This window comes from Elephantulus edwardii, unplaced genomic scaffold, assembly GCF_000299155.1.
Source record: "Elephantulus edwardii isolate Elephantulus edwardi_28Jun2011 unplaced genomic scaffold, EleEdw1.0 scaffold00118, whole genome shotgun sequence".
Lineage (NCBI taxonomy): Eukaryota > Metazoa > Chordata > Mammalia > Macroscelidea > Macroscelididae > Elephantulus > Elephantulus edwardii.
This window is the reverse complement of record NW_006399868.1, coordinates 3,992,264-4,011,488: the sequence shown is the minus strand read 5'-3', so window position 1 is coordinate 4,011,488 and position 19,225 is coordinate 3,992,264. Positions and strand designations below refer to the sequence as shown.

The 19,225-nt window shown below is 39.8% G+C and overlaps 1 protein-coding gene across 1 annotated transcript in view; it reads right to left on the bottom strand.

Moving 5' to 3' along the window:
- Positions 1-11,747, bottom strand: part of LOC102856759 (ovalbumin-like) — a 23,510-nt gene extending 11,763 nt beyond the window's left edge. Inside the window, exons 1-3 of the mRNA XM_006892760.1 lie at positions 11,641-11,747; positions 5,962-6,052; positions 3,739-3,921 (exon numbers count right to left, since the gene is read on the bottom strand). Coding sequence (XP_006892822.1) covers positions 3,739-3,921; positions 5,962-6,052; positions 11,641-11,747 — 381 coding nt within the window. The remainder of the gene's footprint in view (positions 1-3,738; positions 3,922-5,961; positions 6,053-11,640) is intronic.
- Between the last annotated feature and the right edge of the window lie 7,478 nt (positions 11,748-19,225).

Genomic DNA, 19,225 nt, shown 5'->3' with positions numbered 1-19,225 from the left:
TATTATATAAATAGAATATTAATGTATTTATGTAGTAAAGTTCAACTTGCTCTTAACAACCCACCACAGGGAATCAGAGAGGCTTATAGGTGAACACAGACCACCTTAGGCAAATGAAGATGGAAGTGACCAGATGCATCTTAAAAACTAACTCATGGCGACCCCATGTGGTCAGAGTAGAACTGTGTCCCTTTGGATTTCAATGGCTGACTTCTCAGAAGTAGATCATGAGACATAGAAGTTTTCCCTAGATATTGCCAAGATGGAAAAAAGATGAAACAGTAGAACGTGTAAAGGTTAAACCCATCTTCATAAAGGATTGGAAAACTTAATTGATGATAAACACATATCAAGATGGGTGAAGGGAAACAAAATATGTAATGAGTGAATGAGCAGACTGTGTACATTGTAAATGAGGTTATGGAACAAAATGTGCATCGATGATTGTGGGAAAGTACACTTTGTAAACTCTCACTCAAATTACAGTTTAAAAAAATGAGAATAAATGGGATTGATACACAAGTGAGACGTGCTTCCACTTCATCAGCGTTTTTGTAAGTCTTCACCAGTGAAAGAACACACAGTTCCTCTCTCTTCAGTCCCACCATGCTCCAGGAGAGGCGGGAAGCCCCCTTTGTCGTGGGTAATCTCACTGGGTAGCTGTGTGGTATCATGAGCCCATCTCCATGGGAACAATCTCTCATGTACATGAATTACTCATGAAAACACATACTTCCCTTCTTAAAGACTAAGAGTCACTTTAGTATCATTTTCTTGGGACATTTTTCATTTTATCACCTCAAATTTCCCAATTTCCAAGTGATTAATTCTTTGAAAACTGTGCAGGATTTACCCCAAATGACTACTAATCAAACAATAAGGGCTCTATAATCTAAATTCAGAGGTCTAGGTTATTGCTGATTCTCCTTAATCTTTAGTTCTTACAATACACACCATCAGAGAGGTAAGGCAAAAAAGCATAATTTCTCTATTTACCTCTGCATTGGAAAAGTTTGCAGTTCTTGTGAATTCTTCCAGGTGTAGGACCTACAGAGGCAAGCACAAATCTATTTTCAGAGGCTCTTCCAAAACACCAGACAAACGAAGGGTGGGGGGGAGAACTCTTTTATATAAATGCCAAACTCATGGACATTTTTATGAACTCTAGTTTCACTCCCTTCTCTTGTAAGATTCTTCATTTTACTGCCATTAAGAAGAAGAAGAAGGTGGTGGTGGTGGTGTGATGTAAAGGGCCAGTGTGCTGTGAATCTCAGTTGCAGGAGGACCTTAGCAAGGGCCTCTTGCGTCCTGAGGAGGGACACACACATAAGAAACGCTCATCCACAGATCTTATAGCTTTCTTTTTGTCCCAAGTGGGTGTCAGCAGAGGGCACTTGGTAAATATAAGTCTACAAAATAATATCTATTATGTACTCTTTGGCAGAGGTCTAAGGGTAAGAAAGTGCTAGAGATGGGGTGTAGCACTGCCTTTAAAAACAACAATGATAACAGCAAGTCCATTGTCAGAAAGCCAGTTCTAATTCTCAGTGACCCTAGAGGACAGAACAAAGCTGCCCGACAGGATTTTCAAATCTACAATCATTTCAAAAGCAGAAAACTGCCAGTTTTCTCCCACAGAGAGGCCAGTGAATTTGAACATGTAACCTTTCAGTTAGCAGCCCAGTTAACTAACTGTGTCAGCAAGTCTCTATTCAAAACCTTCAAACGCCCAAACTAACTGCTTTAAAGTCAGTTCTGAGTCAGAGTCACTCTACAGAACTGACCTCTCAGGTTTCTAAGGCTGTCATCTTTATGGAAGAAAACTGGCCTGGCTTTTTTCCAAGGAGCCACTGATAAGTTGAAACCATCTATCTTTCCTCTAGGTAGTGTAGCCCTGGTGTACAAGTTGCCGTACCACGGTCACTTGTTGCTGTGAGGCTGAACACTGTGACACTGATGTGTCAAATGCATTAATGTTTGGCTACCCAATGCGGACAGAGAGTGGGGTGGAGCTCCCTGATTAAAACAAGCTTGGAAGGAAGAGTGGCATCCACTTCCATAATAGCTTGCCTCCGGAAACCCTATGAACCTGGAGAGAGGATGAAAGGCACCCAAGCATCAAGGACTCTCCTTCATAGGGTCCCTATGAGTCGCCTGTGAATCGACGGCACTTACCAACAACAACAACCTTTCAGTTAACAGCTTAACTCTTTAACCACTGTGCTACCTACCATGGCTTGGGGGAAAGATACTATAATTTTCCTAAGAGAAAAGATTGAAACTGTCAATGATTTCTTCTTCCTTGGATCAACAATGAACACTGTTCGTACCAGCACTCAAAAACCAGGAGATGTGTTACCTTGGACAAGCTGCTGTCAGGAACCTCTCCAAAAAGCTGAGAACAGTAATATCAATTTGAAGAGTAAATGCCTGATTTAGGCCATTGTCTTCTCAATCACCTGCTGTGCATCTGAGAGCTGGACAATGACTAAGAATGACAGAAAAAAGAGTTGATGCCTTCGATTTGTGGTGCAGGAGAAGAGGACTGAATACCCCATGGATTGCCAAAAGAACAAACAGAGAAGTCTTGGGAAAAGTGCAGCCAGAGTGCTCCTTGGAGGCAAAGATGGTGAAGCTTCATCTTTCATACTTTGGACACGTAGCTAGACAAGACTACTCTTTGGAAAGAGGCCTCATCCTTGGAAAGATGGAGGGTTAGCAAAGGAGAGAGACGAAGATTCCCAACCAGATGACTAACATGGTGACGTCAGCAATGAGCTTGGGTGTGCCAGGGATGAAGAAGATGATGAGGACAGGGCGGGGTTCAAGTTGGCTGTCCAAAGGGTTGCTAAGAGTTGGACTCGACTTGATGGCATCAGAAAACAACAACAAAAACCCCCAAGATGGAAAAGGGTTGTGTCTGTGATTTTTAAGAGCAGAAATATGAAAAATAAATAATGGTTATGGAGAGGTAAGACAAGATCTGTCTCAGATTCAAGACTGTCTGAATGTTTCTTAATAAGCCACATTGCACCATTATATTCTTCATATCAGAACACTCCAAAGAATCTGGGCATCCTATTTTCTGATTTGTAACAGAGGGAATTTAGGCAGAGAGTTCAGACTTGGAATTTCATGTCCTCTTGATGACAAGAAAACAATATGAAGACTTGACAACAGCAAAATACAGTTAAGAAATGAGCTAGCGAGGACTCACTTAGAATATCTGTATGGGTTCCTAATTCAAGGACGTAGTTAAGCAGAATGCTGAACACTCAACGTGTTCTTATCATCTGATGCTGGCTACTGATCCGTATCTCAGCACAAAATAGTTTCCGTTTCGGTGAAACAAAGCATAGGAGTCAGACTTATTAGAATGTAAAGCTAACTTCACAAATTGGGGAGCACTTTGGGGATCCTCATTGACAGCAAGCAGACCCTGGGAAGCTAAGGTTGCAGAAAGGTGGGGTGGGCATGGGTCTTTCTGTTTTACCATGGGTTGGGTTGACTTCATCGAGAGATTCTGTGCACCCCGGCAGTGACCTCAGCTGAGACCCCTGTACTCTCTGTCCTTCAGGATAGAGCTTATCTTGTGCATCTCTTTCAAAGAAGGTAATTCTGTAGGTGATTTTAAGTAACAGTTTGCTTGTTCATGGAGTGAGTTGTGTATTTGAGGACAGTGCATGGACATCACTCACTTGTCCTCTAGATATGATTGGAAGTGTGTTTGTCACCTACCTTCTTCATCTCAGAGGCACTATTGCCTCTAGCCCCCAAAAGCACCATGGCCAGGGTGGACAAGAGACCCAAAGGAGAAAAGACCAGATTCTCTGTAGTATGATCAGAGCTCATTTCTTTAAAGACATCAAAGCAGAACTGAGCAGTAGCAACGCTGAAAGAGTCCATTGCTCTACCTGGTGTCTGCAAGACAAAGGAGAACATCACTGACTACGTGTGGGTCAGGACAGAGCTAGCTGACAGTTTATTGTCAATTTCAATAAGAGTCATTTCTATTCTGTGAAACCTAAAGACTGAAAGAGGGGCTTTATGGAAGCAAAACAAAACAAAAAAAAAGGCTCAGATTTGGGGGGATCAATTGATCAATTGCATCATCGACTGTGCCACATTCCAGCTCTATGGACTCTTAATGACCTTAATAAGCTCTGAAGAGAAGTACTGAGCCAGCAGGTTTCATGTGTGTTTTCTCATTTAATCCCCACAGCAAATTCAAGGGCAGGATATTTGCTGTGATGCTCTTGTGATTCACAGATACCCCCCAGACCAGGGCCTTCCCCTTTCTTTCTTTTTTTTTCTTTTGTAAAGCCCTCTTTATTTTTCTGCCTTCTCAACCATTTTTTTTTCTCTCTCAAGTACAAATCTTACTTGGTTCCACCCCCCTTTTAAAAAATTATTAATAATGAATGGAAATCCAGAGTCTCTGTAAATTTCCTCCTCTATTCTGGAAGTTTGAGCAGCTGAATTCTCTCCCTGGGAATTGTGTTTGTCAATGAAGGTCAGGAAGGCCCCCAGGAACCCAATGAAATAACCTCAGTGACAGTCAGTAGAGAAAACAAAGTCCCCTTTGCCTCAGATGAGATAATTTTGTAAGATTTTTCAAGATCCAGTTTACATTATCCATCTCAGAGCCCATGTCTCAGAGAATCCAACCAAAATATTGTTATTATTGTTACTTTTTTCTTTCTTTTGTATTGTGATTGATGTGAATGTTTACCTTTCTCGCACATTTTGTCTTATAACATAAATTGCAATATTCACAACACAATGGGACTCTTCTTTCTTCCTCCTGGGGATTCCCATTTCCATTAATCCTTCTGATCTGATCCACTCTTCCCTGCCTTCTGGAGCTTCCCCTTGGTTTAACACGGCTCTTTTGACCTTATGTGGTTGGAATTTGTAAGGAATGCCTCCCTCCTCAATGATACGGTTGACAGGTCTGTAGACCTGTCTATTGTTTAGCTGAAGATTGAACCTCACTGGTAAATTGTGTTTTCAGGATCAAAGTATGTCCAAAGGTCACAGGCTCAGGGATTCCTCCAACCATTGTTACACCAGTGAGTCTGACCTTTTAATCTTCTGAGGTTTTGATCCCTACTTCTCCCAACATTGTCCATGACCGTCTACTGTGATCTCTTTTAGGATGGCCAGAAGTTGTAGTTGGGCATCATCTTGTTTTTCTGGTCTCAGGATTTCATGTAGATGTAAAATTGATCTTAAATGCCAAAGCCAACGACTCTCTTCATCACAGATGCTTTGAGAAATGCTCAGGCCTGCAGAACTCCTCACATGGGTTCTCTGGGCACGGACTTGTACTAATCTTTAAGAACATTCTGCACTCCCCTTTCCACATCTCAGAACATTGTGCACCTTCCACTGTGGTGTCTACTTATAAGATTTAAGATTTTATAATACCATATTCTGAAAGGAAATCTACCAGAAGTTGTTGAAATAGTGACTCTATGGTCAGTAAACCAGAGAATTTCAATAGCAAAGCTGAGTAACTTGACTATTTTAATTTGAACTCCTGGCACATTTCACAAAAGAACACCTAAGACTATAAACCACAGAGGAATCTGAGATTTGAAAAATATTTGTATGTCACTGTACCATGCATAAACTGTATGTGAATAATTTAATAAGGCAACTTAGCCAAATAGAACAAATGTTGTGTGTGTGTGCGTGTGTGTGTGTGTGAGAGAGAGAGAGAGAGAGAGAGAGAGAGATTGATTTTATTGGTTTAATTAAACCTAATGCACTACTTCTTTTAACAGTGATAGTAAAATTAGAAATCTGATGGTCTTTCATTAGTGGAAACGAGAAGCAAAACCATTATTCATCAAATGTACTTTCACATACAAATTTTTTTTTAAAGCATGTGATAGGTGGAGAATGGGGATAATAAAATGATTCAAGGATAATGAAAAGTTTAGCTACCGTTTTTACCTGATACAGCTCATGGCCTGTACTTTGAAGACTTAAATTTAAGTAGTTTGTGAACCGCTTTAGAAAAGCTTTGCGAAAATGCACCATTTGTCTTACACATTTAGAAAGAGGAAAGAACCTCAACACAGTACGTTTTGTAAAGACACGTGAAAAGGAAAGCTTGTGGTTGCTGAGCCTGAGTGACCACGCTCACAGGGAAGTAATAATTCTTTCTTCTGAAAGATTTAATTAATATAATGTCTTGCCAATATCCAGAGGCCCAGCAACGTTTCCCAGCTTTTCCTAAAGGTGTGGTTCCCATAAAACACCCTTAAGAATTTCTCTACGGAAAAAGAGAAAGCTTAGATAACTAGGCTGGCAAGCTGTTTGCATTTTCTTGGGAGCCAGAAATTTTACCCTTTGCTTGAAAAATCACCACTCTATTCAGATCAATATACCTTTGAGTGTCTATTTCTGTATTGCTGGTTGTTCTATCAGAGCTTGCTGGAAATGGCATTGAGGAGGGGAGAAGTAGACCAAGGTTATGAGAAAATGAAAAGAGATACAAAGGCAAGGTTCCACTTCCATGTTTATGAAACACAAACCGAGTGGTGTTTCACTTGTCTCAACTATTTAGAAAGCTGGCAGCTCTAATGGTCACCCCCAAATTAAAAGCCATTCTCTTGATATTCTAGAGAATTCTAGTGAAATCAATAGAGTCCAAGAAGATGTTTGACCAATCAACTTAGTCAGTCATTGCTCTTCACAATAAAGCTTTAAAGTCATACACACGTGACCTCTAATATGAACTTTTCCTTTTGTGACACCTGTGAGTGAACTGTCTGACTTTCTTAAATTTGCCTTTATCAAATATGGGTATCAATAAACATTTTACAATTTAGTTCTGAACATTAAATGCAATAAAGACTATGAAGCCCCAGGCAGAAAATTTGTTTGGTAAATGTTATTTTATAACCTCCTATCCCATTGTCATTGAGTTAATTCTGACTTATAATGACCATAGAGGATAAAGTAGGACATCTCCTTAGGGTTTCCAAAGTTGTAATATTTATAGATGCAAAGAGCCTCATCTTTCTCCTGTGAAGGGTTGATGGGTTTGAACCACCAACCTTTGGGTTAGTAAGAGAGCACTTTATTCATATTACTACCAAGACCCCTTCCCCAAGTTGCTTCCATGGTTCCTTATATCTAGAAATATGGATTTAACTCAAAGAAGAGTCAGTAGCCATGAGAAGAATAGTACCAGACCTCACATTTCATTCTACAAATGGAGAAACTGAAGTAAAAACCAGGAGTATTTGCACAAGTTGAAAACAGCAAATTCAGAACTAACTCCCTATTTTCCTGATTCTCTATGTAACATGATTCCCTCTAATTTACCAGACAGAGATAAAAGCTATAAAAAGAGTATAAATGTTGGTACCACCGAGTACTCTTGTCTTTGAGTGCCTGTTGCCATTTACAAACAAATGATCTGTTCAGTTTCAGTCTTTTTGTCTTCAGAACCCTCATTTTTATGTCTCATGTTATGACACATAAAGGTTGGTAACAGAAACAATCAAATAAAAACTAACCTGGACATAATGACACAGGCACGTTTGTACCTCAGTATAAGTATCTGGCAAGAACTCACTCTACCTTCATCTAAATTCGGGTCCCTTTTCCCACTTCTTTATAGACTACATTCTCAGCACTCTTTTCCTTTGGTTACAACTGTACACAGTTCCCTAGACTTTTGTAGAAATGCAAAAGTCACCATTAGTCACAAAAATCTATCCCAAAAAAGGTTTGTGTTGTTACCTTGAGTTCAGGTTGGTTGACGTTCTACTTTGTTTAGTCCAGACCTGTGTCCACATCACACACACATTGCACTCAGTACACAGTACTTACTCCTCCCTGGTCTTCTTGGAACTTGCATAGGCCTTCTTTTCCTCATACTGTAAAGTGATTTAAAGCATTTATACAATGGGATATAGAATGAGCTCATTGACAAGTGAATAGTAATAGTTTTGTGTACACTGCTTTCGTGGAACCTTTCCTTTGAGGTTCTCCTCTGGTCTTGACTTTGTCAGTTCCTGCAACCATGTGAATCAAGTGAAAGCTCTAGTCTGACTATGGACTTGGGATGTGTAAGATTCCACAACTACGTGAGTCATTTCATGGAAATAAATTTTTCTATATATTTATTCCTCATTTATCAATATAAGTAAGTTCCAACAACCAAGTCATTTTGTGAAAATCAGTGGGATGCAAAAATGGATGCCACATCAGGTCACAAAGTGTAGGATGACTGTTGTATATATGTTTCACTTCTTTTGCTCCTCTCGAGAACCCAGCCTAAGAAATTAAGCACTGAGATTGGTTCTAGGGAAATGAAATTCTAAGAATGGATTTTCTGAATTTGGTCTCAGGTCAGGTTAGTCTTAAACGTGTGATGACTTTGCCTTCAGTAGTGACAAGAGCATGACAATAGAATCCATGACAACAGAAATGTGCAAAGTGTCAACACCATTGAATCGAATACTTATAAGATAGAAGACTCTGGGTTCCAATTATTAGATACGTTTCTACAGTTTAGGGAGTTCTAATAGCCTAGCAGGAAGCAGGAGTGGCATCCACTTCCTAAACAACATGCCTTTGGAAACTCTACAAACTTTGATAAATGTCGATAGTTGCAGAGGGGCTTCAGGTGTTTTGTTCATAGGGTCGCTATGAGTCGTGCTTGACTCAAAAGCAATCAACAACAACAATAACAAGTAGCTTAGTGGGTTGAGTTGTGCTGCCAACCAAAAAGCATGTGGTTCAAATCCATCAGCTGCTTCATGGGAAAAAGATGGGCAATCTCCTCCAATAAGATTTATAGTTTCTGAAAATCTACAGAAGGGTTAGCTGTAAGTAAATTTCAACTCTATGGCATTTATCTTTGTTCTGATTTGCGGTTTGGGGAGGTTTCTACACTTTTGTCAAAATTCAAGATATAGGGAGGCTTGCTGGAAAAGGTGAGATTCTCTGTTTTGAAATTGAAATATATTGAAAAATAGCCAGAGGAAAAAGGAGGTAGATAGAGAAGAAAAAGACTCAAAGTATTAAAAAATGATAACATTCTGATTTAGATTCTTTGCATTTCTAAAAAAAGTTCTTGTTTATGTAAGTAATAAAAATAGCCATCAAAAATAGAGCAGGAAATAAATAGATCATATAGCCCTCTCTATAAAACTCTAAAGTTAATGCACAGTTATTTTTTAAAATTAGTGTATACACAACAGTGAAATCTTAGATTATGGTCATTACAAAACAGAATTGGCAATATCCCACTATCAGACAACTGAACATTGTCTTTATCCTAAATAACATTAGCAGAAAATGTTACACAAACCATCACAAAAGCAGAGGAAGGCTTCACTGGGTTTTCAAGTTCTCAGACAGCAAAAAGAAGAAATGGGACAGTTTCTTTATTTATAGTGTAACTGAGAACCAGCTAGAATGACTGGTATATATAGATTCAAATCAAAGAGGATCTATGGATTTGAGTAGGAAAGTGTAAGAGATTTTCAGGAAATCCCTGTCCATTGAGATAATCAGCTCAGCTCCCTGAATACTCTGCTTAGCAGTTACTCTGGTTTCTTGGAATTTAAAATCTCTTTCTCGTCATCATCAAGTCAGAACCAAGTCATTACTGATCCTCTATCAAATTCTCAGAGGCTGTGAATTACACAGCATGGGATCGCCCACAATTCTCCCGCAGAGTAGCTGGTAAACTCAAACCACCCTTCTATGCACTGACAGCACAGCTCCTTACCCACCAGGCCACCAGAGTTCTCTAGAATTTAAAACTGAGATGTGCTATTACATGTTGAGTTGTTTAAGGACTCGCATAAGAACATGTGAGCAAGGGAAAAAGGATTCTTGATCGTGCTCTGGAAAGGAAATGAATTTATTAATGACCCTGAAACTGTCTTTTTTAAATTTTATTTTATTATTTTGTGTGTGTGTACCATCAAATCAGATCTGAGTGGTACAGGAGGAGATTGCCCCTCCTTCTCCAGCAGAGCATCTGGTGGATTCGAATACCTCTGGGATTGCAGTGCAGCTTCTTGCCACTAGGCCACCAGAGCTCCCGAACCTTGAAAACTTCTTATGAAGCCTCAGAGAATCTCCAACAATCTGACCTTGGAGACAGATAGCTTACCATCTACAGAGTTTAAAACTCTTCCATATAAAATTACTAAGAGAATTTTTGGGTTCAAGGAGAGAGAGAGAGAGAAGGGGAAGAGTTTACAAAGAAAGAATCAACTTCAGAGGGACTTCAGTTCATCTCTAGATGCTGTTCCCCAAGCAGTCCAAGGAACAGATACTTTAAAAAAAGTTTATAATTCACCAAGATAGATTATTTACAGAGCCAGGAAGATATTTTCAAAGAGATATGACCAGGTCTATTATTATTTATTACAATGACTTCTGTACTATTACTACCTATAAATATTTCTCCTAACAAAAGAACCTTTGCTGATTTCTCTTGTCCATAAAATCTCTTTCCTATAAATTCTCTGACTAATAGGAACAAGGGTGTGTGTCCTAAGTTTTTGTTCCATGAAGCCATTATGAACATTTAAAGGCACAGATCAGTCCAGGTGGTGACATTCAGAGCCCTGGGCGCCAGCACTCACTCAATGGCCATGTCTTTACTGTGTGATTTGCTGTGTGATACAATGGATGGTTTCTACCCACAATGCCCTAAAGTACACACCTCTGTGATTGTTATTCTTCGTCACCAGGTCAGCTATGACTCAGGCATCCTTCTTCCAACAGAAGGAATCTCGCCGGATCCTATATGGTCGTCACAATCTCTGTTGTTCTTAACCCTGTTGCTACAACAGGATTAACAGCCTGGGGGATCTGTAGGTGGCTACAAGAAATCTTTAGACTTTGTCAAATTATATGCATAAACTTATGTGTATGTGCATTTGTTCAGTACTTTAAATCCGATTCTCAAAGGGAGGTTTCAACTCCGAAGAGTAAAGAACTATGACAATCTGAGACTCCAACATCCTCCTGTGAGGACCCCTACAGTGAAGCCCTCCTTCCTCTGACACCCACCCCTATGCTATGACGACTGATGTCTAAAGACACTTAAAAGCTGCTAACTTGAGTCTTGAGTTCACTTGTGTCCTTACGCTGAACTCATCACAAAGCCCTAACAGCTCAATTTGCCTCCTATAACCTCTTACTTCATCTTCTGTGTGTCCCACTCTGTCCATCCTCAAGACCTGCTCTCTTATACCTCTGCTGGCCCACTGCCCCCTTCTTCCTGGAACAGTCAAGGAACACACCAGTCCAGTACCTGCATATCAGGAAGCAGAATCCTACAAAAAATGCAAGCCAGAGAGCATCATTCTCCTCCTTAGAGCCCTTCAGTGCATTTTATGCTAACTTTAGCTAACTTTAGGACACTTATTATCCTGGGTTAAGAGGGCCTTTCGGGCCGGCTGCCCAGCTCTTCAGGTCCATAAACATAACCGTAGCTCTAACCCTCTGCTACTCTGCCTTGTGAATCCTGTGCTCACACCTGCAGTCCTGCAAAGGAGCCGTGCAGACTCTCACCCCTGGGCTTTGGCACATACCACTGCTTCTCCTGGAATCATCTTCCTCTGTCCTCCACTTCCGTGAACCACCACTCACCCCTCCAGTTCTGGTTTCACATGCTCCTCCTCCAGGAAGGCTTCCAAACCGGCTAGGACAGGCCGAGAAATTTTTGCTTCATGTTCCCACAATACCCCTACCCGCATCACACCACAGTGCCTGGCAATTGTACAGTTCCTTCTACTGGAACAATTAGATTGTTGTTGCTGTTGTTGTTGTTGTTAACCACCACTAAATTGACTCTGATTCATAGCGACCCTTTGAACAACACATGTGAATCCTGCCTTATCCTGTGCCATCTTCACAATCTTCACATATGCTTGAGCCTCGTGTTAGAGTCTCTGTGTCAATCTGTCCCCTGGAAGATCTTCCTCTCTCAGGGTGCCAGTTCTGGAGGCTTTTTTCTCTCTTTGAGCTCTGGAGGAAAGTCCTTGTCTTCTCGTAGCTTTTGTTCCTGGACTTCCCATCCATCTCTCTTCCCCATCTGTGCTTGTTAACTTTCATTTAATCTCTTTTGAATCTCAAAAGAAATGTATTGAAGATATACCTTCCACTAATTCTCATTAACATAATAAAGACAACCCATCCTCAAACAGGATTTTAACAATATTAGGATTATCCACACATTCTTTTGAGGGATACAATATAATTCATAATAGAGACAAAGAGGCTATGGAATGAAGAATATCATTCGTGATCACAAATGGATCTTAGCTGAAAGCAGGAAATACCACATTTTGCTCATGCTTTATTGATTGGTATACAAAGTCATTTGTCTGTGTGTGTCATAATAAATTATGGATAATATTAAGAAGAATAGATTCTAGAACACTTAACTTTCCTCACGCAAAACCTATATTTAAGCCCAGAGCAAGTAATTTAAACAGAGCAAAGGGATATTTAAAATTAGATTAAAAATATATTTAGTTTAAAATTAGAAAACATGTGTGTAGAAGTGGTATATTTCCTTATACTCTTTCAGTCTCTATGCTTAGCAAACAATTTGAGAAGCTAGATTATATGAAAAAGAAGGTGGTATCAGGATTGGAGGATGAATGGTCAATGATCTATGCTTTGCAGTTGGTAAAATATTGCTTGCTGGGAGATGTAAAGCACTCGCTGAAGAAGATCAAAGACCACAGCTTTCAGTATGGATTATACTTTAATGTCAGTCAAACAAAACCCCATATCATCAGTCCAATAGGCAACAATATGAGAGATAGAGACTAGTTTAAAGTCATCAATGATTTCACTTTAATTGGATCTACTACAGTTGGTGTGTCCGAATTAGTGAGATTGACTCAGGACAGGAAAGGGTTCAGAGCTGCTGTACGTAGGGTCACTATGCATCGCAGGCGACTCAACCAATAACATTCTATGGCAGGTTTGGAAGCAGGAGTGGCATCCACTTCCTAAACAACATTACCTCCAGAAACTCTATGAACTTTGATAAATGTCGATAGTTGCAGAGGGGCTTCAGGCTTTTTGTTCATAGGATTGCTTTGAATCATGCTCGACTTGAAGGCAATCAACAACAACAACATCAACACCATCGTGGCAGCAATCAAAAACCCAAGAGATGTGTTGCATTGAGAAAATCTGCTGTCAAGAACCTCTTGAAAGTGATAAAGAACTAACGTGTCGAAAGTGTGCCTACTCTAAGTCACGGTAATGTCAATTGCTTAATGTGAACATGCAAGTAGAACAATGAATAAAGAAGACTAAAGAGTTTGCGTCTTTGAATCGTGGTGCTGGTGAGGAGTGTTGGACATAGAATGGACTGCCCAAAGAGCCAGGTAGTCTATGTTGGATAAAGTACGACTAGCGTGGTCTTTGGAGGCCAAGATGGCAAAACTTCCTCTCACATACTTTAGCGCGTTGTCAGAAGGCACTAGTCTTGGAAAACGACATTGTACTTGGATAACAAAAACGTCAGAGAAAGAGAAGAACAACTTCAAGGAAATGAATTGGCACAGAGAACAGAACAATGAACTTGAACGGAGATCATGAAGAGGGAGCTGGATGGGGTGAGGTGTCACCTTTTGTGTCTTTGAATGGTAATCAACTCAACAGCGCCTGTTGTTGTTGTCATTGTATGCTATCAAGTTGGAACTGGCTCATAGCTGACCCTTCAGTGGGTTTTCAGATGCAGAAACCTCAGAGGAAGAGATTGCTCATCCTTCTCCCACAGAGCAGTTGGTGGATTTAAACCATGTGCCTTTAGGATTATAGCACAGCTTCTTACCACTGTGGTGATGTCGTTAAAACCTGAGGCTGCTAACCAGAAGGTCAGAAGTTTGAACCCATCTACTAACTGCTTCCTTAGGAGGAAGAAGTAGAAGTGGGCTTCCGTAAAGATTCATAGTCCTAGCAACCACATTGAGAAGCGCTGCTCTGGCCTACAGGGTGGCTACGAGTTGAAAGTGACTCAGTGGTTATGGGTTTGGCTTTGTTCTTTTCTTGTCTTACTCAAAAAGATTTAAATAGGTATATCTCCAAAGGTTACTGAAGCCATCTGCTATATGGTAGCACTGGTGGTCTAGTGGTAAAAAGTTGTGCTGCCAACCCAAAAGCACACAGTTCAAACCCAACAGCTGTTCCATGGGAGACAGATAGGCAGTCTCCTCTTGAATTATTTCCCACCTCTGAACACCCACTGAAGGGTTAGCTGTGAGTTAGTTCTGAATCAATGGCTCATAACAAAACCAGAGAGGTGCACATACAGAAGGAAATTATTTTTTAAGAGGAGAAGAGCTGTGTAAACAGAATGCAGAAATATAACCATGAAAGACACAAAGTCATTGAGAGTATAAAAAGAAATCGGGGAGCTGGCCTTAGACGAAAGTCATTCATGAGGCCTCATGTTGATTGGAACTCTTACTTTAGAGTGTAGTGATTATGTTCATGTTACAGGACACACTGAGACCCTCCTGTACATCAAGTGTGGCAAAGCAGTTGTTATGTATTTCAGTCAAGGTAGTTCTGACATCTTTCTTTTTATCTTCAAAGCCTCTATTTTTATTTAAGTTATGTCCACAAGTACTAGGAGTTAAGATTTTAACATATTTTGGGAGATACATTTTTCCCCATAACAAGTAATATTGCAAAATCAATTATCTCAAAATATTTATTAATTAATAGCCAATATTTATTTTGTTGTTGTTATTATGTGTCATCAAGTTGCCTGTGATTCATAGTGACCCTATGTGTAATAGCTCTGAACCCTGCTCTAGCCCGAGACAATTTCATTGTCTCTGACACAGCAAACCCCAGTACCCAGTCACTGAGTCAATCCACCTCATTAAGGGTCTTCCTCTTTTGCATTGTCCCTCCACCCTTCCAAGCATGGTATTCCTCTCCACGGACTGGTCCCTCTTTACAACATGTCAAAAATATGTCAGATGGAGCTTCAGAATCATTGCCTCCAAGAAGCAGCCTGGTTTTACACTCTCCAGGATGAACCTGGTTGTTCTTCTAGCAGTCCATGGTGTATTCAATACTCTTCTCAAGCACCACAGCTCAAAGGCATCAATTCTCCTTCTACCATTCCTAATAATTATCCAGCTTTCTGATGCACAGAAAGTAATTGTGAAGACCATGGCCTGCGTCAGGCACACCTTACCTTCCAGACTGACATCATTGCTCTTAAGTACTCTGGAGAAGTCCTTGACAGCAGATTTTCCCAATGTAACTTGTCTTTTAATTTTCTGGTTGCTGGTACCAAGAATGTTGATGATGGAGCCAAGGAAACGGAAGCTGTTAACAGTCTCAATCTCTTTCCCCACTATCATGATGCTGTCAGTTGGTTCAGTGGTGAGAATCCTTGTTTTCTTCAATTCATATTGAAGGCTCCAGTCCTTGACATTGTGCAGCAAGCACTCAAGGTCCTCCTTGGTTTCAGTAATCAAGGTTGTGTTATCTCCATAACACAAGTTGTTTATGTGCCTTTCTCCAACCCTGATGACACTTTCTTCCTCATAGAGGCCAGCCTCCGGATGATCTGTTCCACATACAGATTGAAAAGGTGTGGAGATAGGACACATCCCTGGCTTCCACCCTTCCTTATTTTGAACATTTGAAAATTCAGAGTCCTGTAGAGGTTATACAAACTTTTTAATGGTAATGCATCTATCTAACCAAAAGGCAATACTACACTATTCACTTATTCTTAAATTTGGACTTATTTTTAAATTTAGAACATTATTATTATTATTTTATTGTCATTGTTTTGAACCTGTGGGTCTTTCATTTCCATATATAAATTTTAATCAGTGTGTCAAGTTATAAAAATAAAAAAAAATCCAAATAGATTTTCATAGTGATTGTTTCAAATCTCTAGATCACTTTAGGAAATTTCTTTTTCTTAAATAAGATTTTTATTTTCTACTGGTTTGCTTACAAGTTTTGTGTACATTGTTTTCCACACCAGCTCTTTCCCGATTCCTTTCTCTTTCCTTCCACCCATCACATTGTGTGACCCTATGATTACAACGCCTCCCCCATCCTCTCCCCTCTGCTCTTACCCTCCCCCCTTGGATCCTCCTACATGGTTTATGAGTTATCTATTGCCACAATAATGGTCTTAAACAGTATTTGTCTGACATCTTTCAAATGATGTCATGTTTCCTGATTGATGCTATATTTATGGAGCCCGTATTTGTGCATGTGTAGGGAAATATGGATGTCTTCCAGTCACTTGGCCAGATTTCTTGGCACAACTTGGTGAGCACATCCAAGGTGGGACCTGTCTGTTGAAATAAGTCAATTTATATCCTATCAACTTCTGGGGTCTTGTTCTTTGCCAACTCCCTGAGAGCAATTTTAATTTCCTCCTTCATCATCATTGTCTCTTGATCATATGCTCTTTCATCAAATTCTTCAGTGTCGGCCAATTATTTTTGGTGCAGCAACTCCATGTACTCATTCCGTCTTCTTTTAATGCTTCCTCGGTCATTCCATATTCTGCCCATAGCATTCTTAAGTATTGCAACTCGAGGCTTGAATTTGTTCTTCAGTTCTTTCAGCTTAAGAAATGCCAAACGAGTTCATCCCTTTTGGCTTTCCAACTCCAGCTCTTTGTCATTTTCATTATAATATTTTGCTTTGTCTTCCCAAGCTGCACTTTGAAATCTCTTTATCTCCTTAATTTACTGATTCCTTCTCTTTGTTTTGGCTTCTCAGCATTCTACCTTAATTACAGGCTGTGGCACTAGAGACATTATTTCCAACATCAAATGAATCTTGGCTGAAAGTGAAGAGTATCAGGAGAGTGTCTATCTGTGTTTCATTGACTGTGCAATGGCATTTGACTGTGTGGATCACAACAAATTGTGGCTAACCATGAGAAGAATGGGAATCCCAGACAACTTGATTGTGCTCGTGTGAAACCTATGTTTGGACCAGAAAGCAGTCATCAGAACTGAGCAAGGGAACATGTTATGGTTCAAAATCAGAAAAGAAGTGTGACAGGGATGCATTCTGTCTCCTTACCTTTTCAATCTATATGCAGAATAGATCATTCAGGAGTCTGAACTTCAGGAGGAGGAATGTGGCATCAGAACTGGAAGAAGACTTATCAACAATCTGCATTATGCAGATGACACAACCTTGTTCACAGAAACTGAAGAGGACCTGAAGCATCTGATGCAGAAATTCAAAGATTGCAGTCTTCAGTAAGGGTTAAATCTCAGCATCAAGAAAACAAAGATTCTCACCACTGAGTCAATTGGGCCAATTGGCAGCACTATGATAAATGGAGAAGAGATTGAGGTGGTTAACAACTTCAGCTTGCATGGATCCACAATCAACACTCTTAGAACTAGCACTCAAGAAATCAGAGGATGAATTTCTCCAGGGAAGACTGCTGTCAGGGACCTCTCCAAAGTGTGAAAGAGCAACGATGTCACTCTGGAGACTAAGATATAGCTGATTCAGGCCATGGTCTTCACAATTACTTGCTCTGTATCAGAGAGCTGGACAATGACCAAAGATGACAAAAAATTGATGCCTTTGAGTTGTGGTGCTGGAGACTAATATTGAACATACAATAGACTGCCATGAGAAAAACCATGTTCATCCTGGAGAGGGTGAAACTAGGCTGCTCCTTGGTGGCAGGGATTTTGAAGCTTCGTCTCACATATTTTGGGCGTGTGGACCAAAGGAACAAGTCCCCGGAGAAGGACATTATACTTGGAAGGGTGGAGGGACCGTGTAGGAGAGGAAGACCCCAGATGAGATGGATTGACACAGGAATGAGGATAATGCAGGTAGATGTGTCAGAGACAGGGAGAATGGCTCAGGATACAGTAGGGTTCAGAGCTATTGTAAATAGGGTCACTTTGAGTCATAGGTGAATTGGTGGCACATAACAACAAAAGCATTTGGTGAAAATTCTCTGACAGGCCTCATTCTAAGTATCCCAATTAAGCTATATTTGCTACAAGAAAGCCTTATTTATCTCTTCCCTATACAAGCAAAATTTTTGATGAAGACATAACTTAAAAGGATTATAAAATCCTAAAGAAATCCCATATGGCCTACTAGTTATCAATATAGTTTTCAATCTGATTTAGATAGCTATAACTTATTAAAAATAATCATACTTGCACATCAAATACTAATTTTCACTAATTGATTTAAATCTACTATTTGAAAATAAGCTCATTAGCCAATGGAAGTATCATTCAAGGTAATATTTATATGTAATAAATTATCAACACACCAAATCAGATTTATATTTGAAAAATATTCTTTTCATTGATTGCTGCTTGGCCTACAAATAGGAAATAAAGGAAGTATTGATTACATCATATGTAACCAAAGGACAACCATCAAACTGTACAGGTGCTTTTATATTTCTTTATTCAGATAAATACAGAAAAATTAAAGAATTGTGCTGCCAGTACAAAAGGTACATGGTTCGAATCCACCAGAAACATGGAACACCTCCCCCATGAGGTTTACTGCTTCTGAAAACCCACTGGAGGGTCAGTAACAGGTCGGTTCCAACTCAACAGTCCAAAACTACAGCAACACAGCATATGAAATAACCATGACTAACAACTTTCAACAGATTAAAGACATTTAATCTTCAAAAAAAGCCCCAACAAATTATGTACATCTGAAGTCCTTATCAAAGATAGAGCAAAATATGCCCATTCAAAATTATTCTTAAAACATTTGGGTTGTTCCTCAGGCCCAGTACCTGTTTTTTAGACTCTATATTATACACTGGTTTCAATTGTGAAGTCTTAAACTTTCATATTTTCTTAAGTCACCAGAGAAATTTATTTCTTACAGTTTGGCTTATTTCCTGGATCGTTTTCGATGAAATTAGAATATCTACCATAAACATGGAGTTTCTAAAAGAGATTCTTAAGACTACTTCTGTGTATCACTAGCAATGTCCACAGGTCCCAGCTGTAATGTACGTTTGTATAAGAGTAGCTGTTAGGGAGAGGGAGAATCTTAGAAATGAACTGGCTAGAATTGCAATGAATTTAGGAGCGGCCGAGGCATGTTGGAGGAAGACTGCTTAGGAGCAAGGACCGAGACAATCCGCCACATTGTCTCAGAGAGACCAAGTCATCAATGCCAACTGCTGACCAGTACAAAGAGAAAGTCA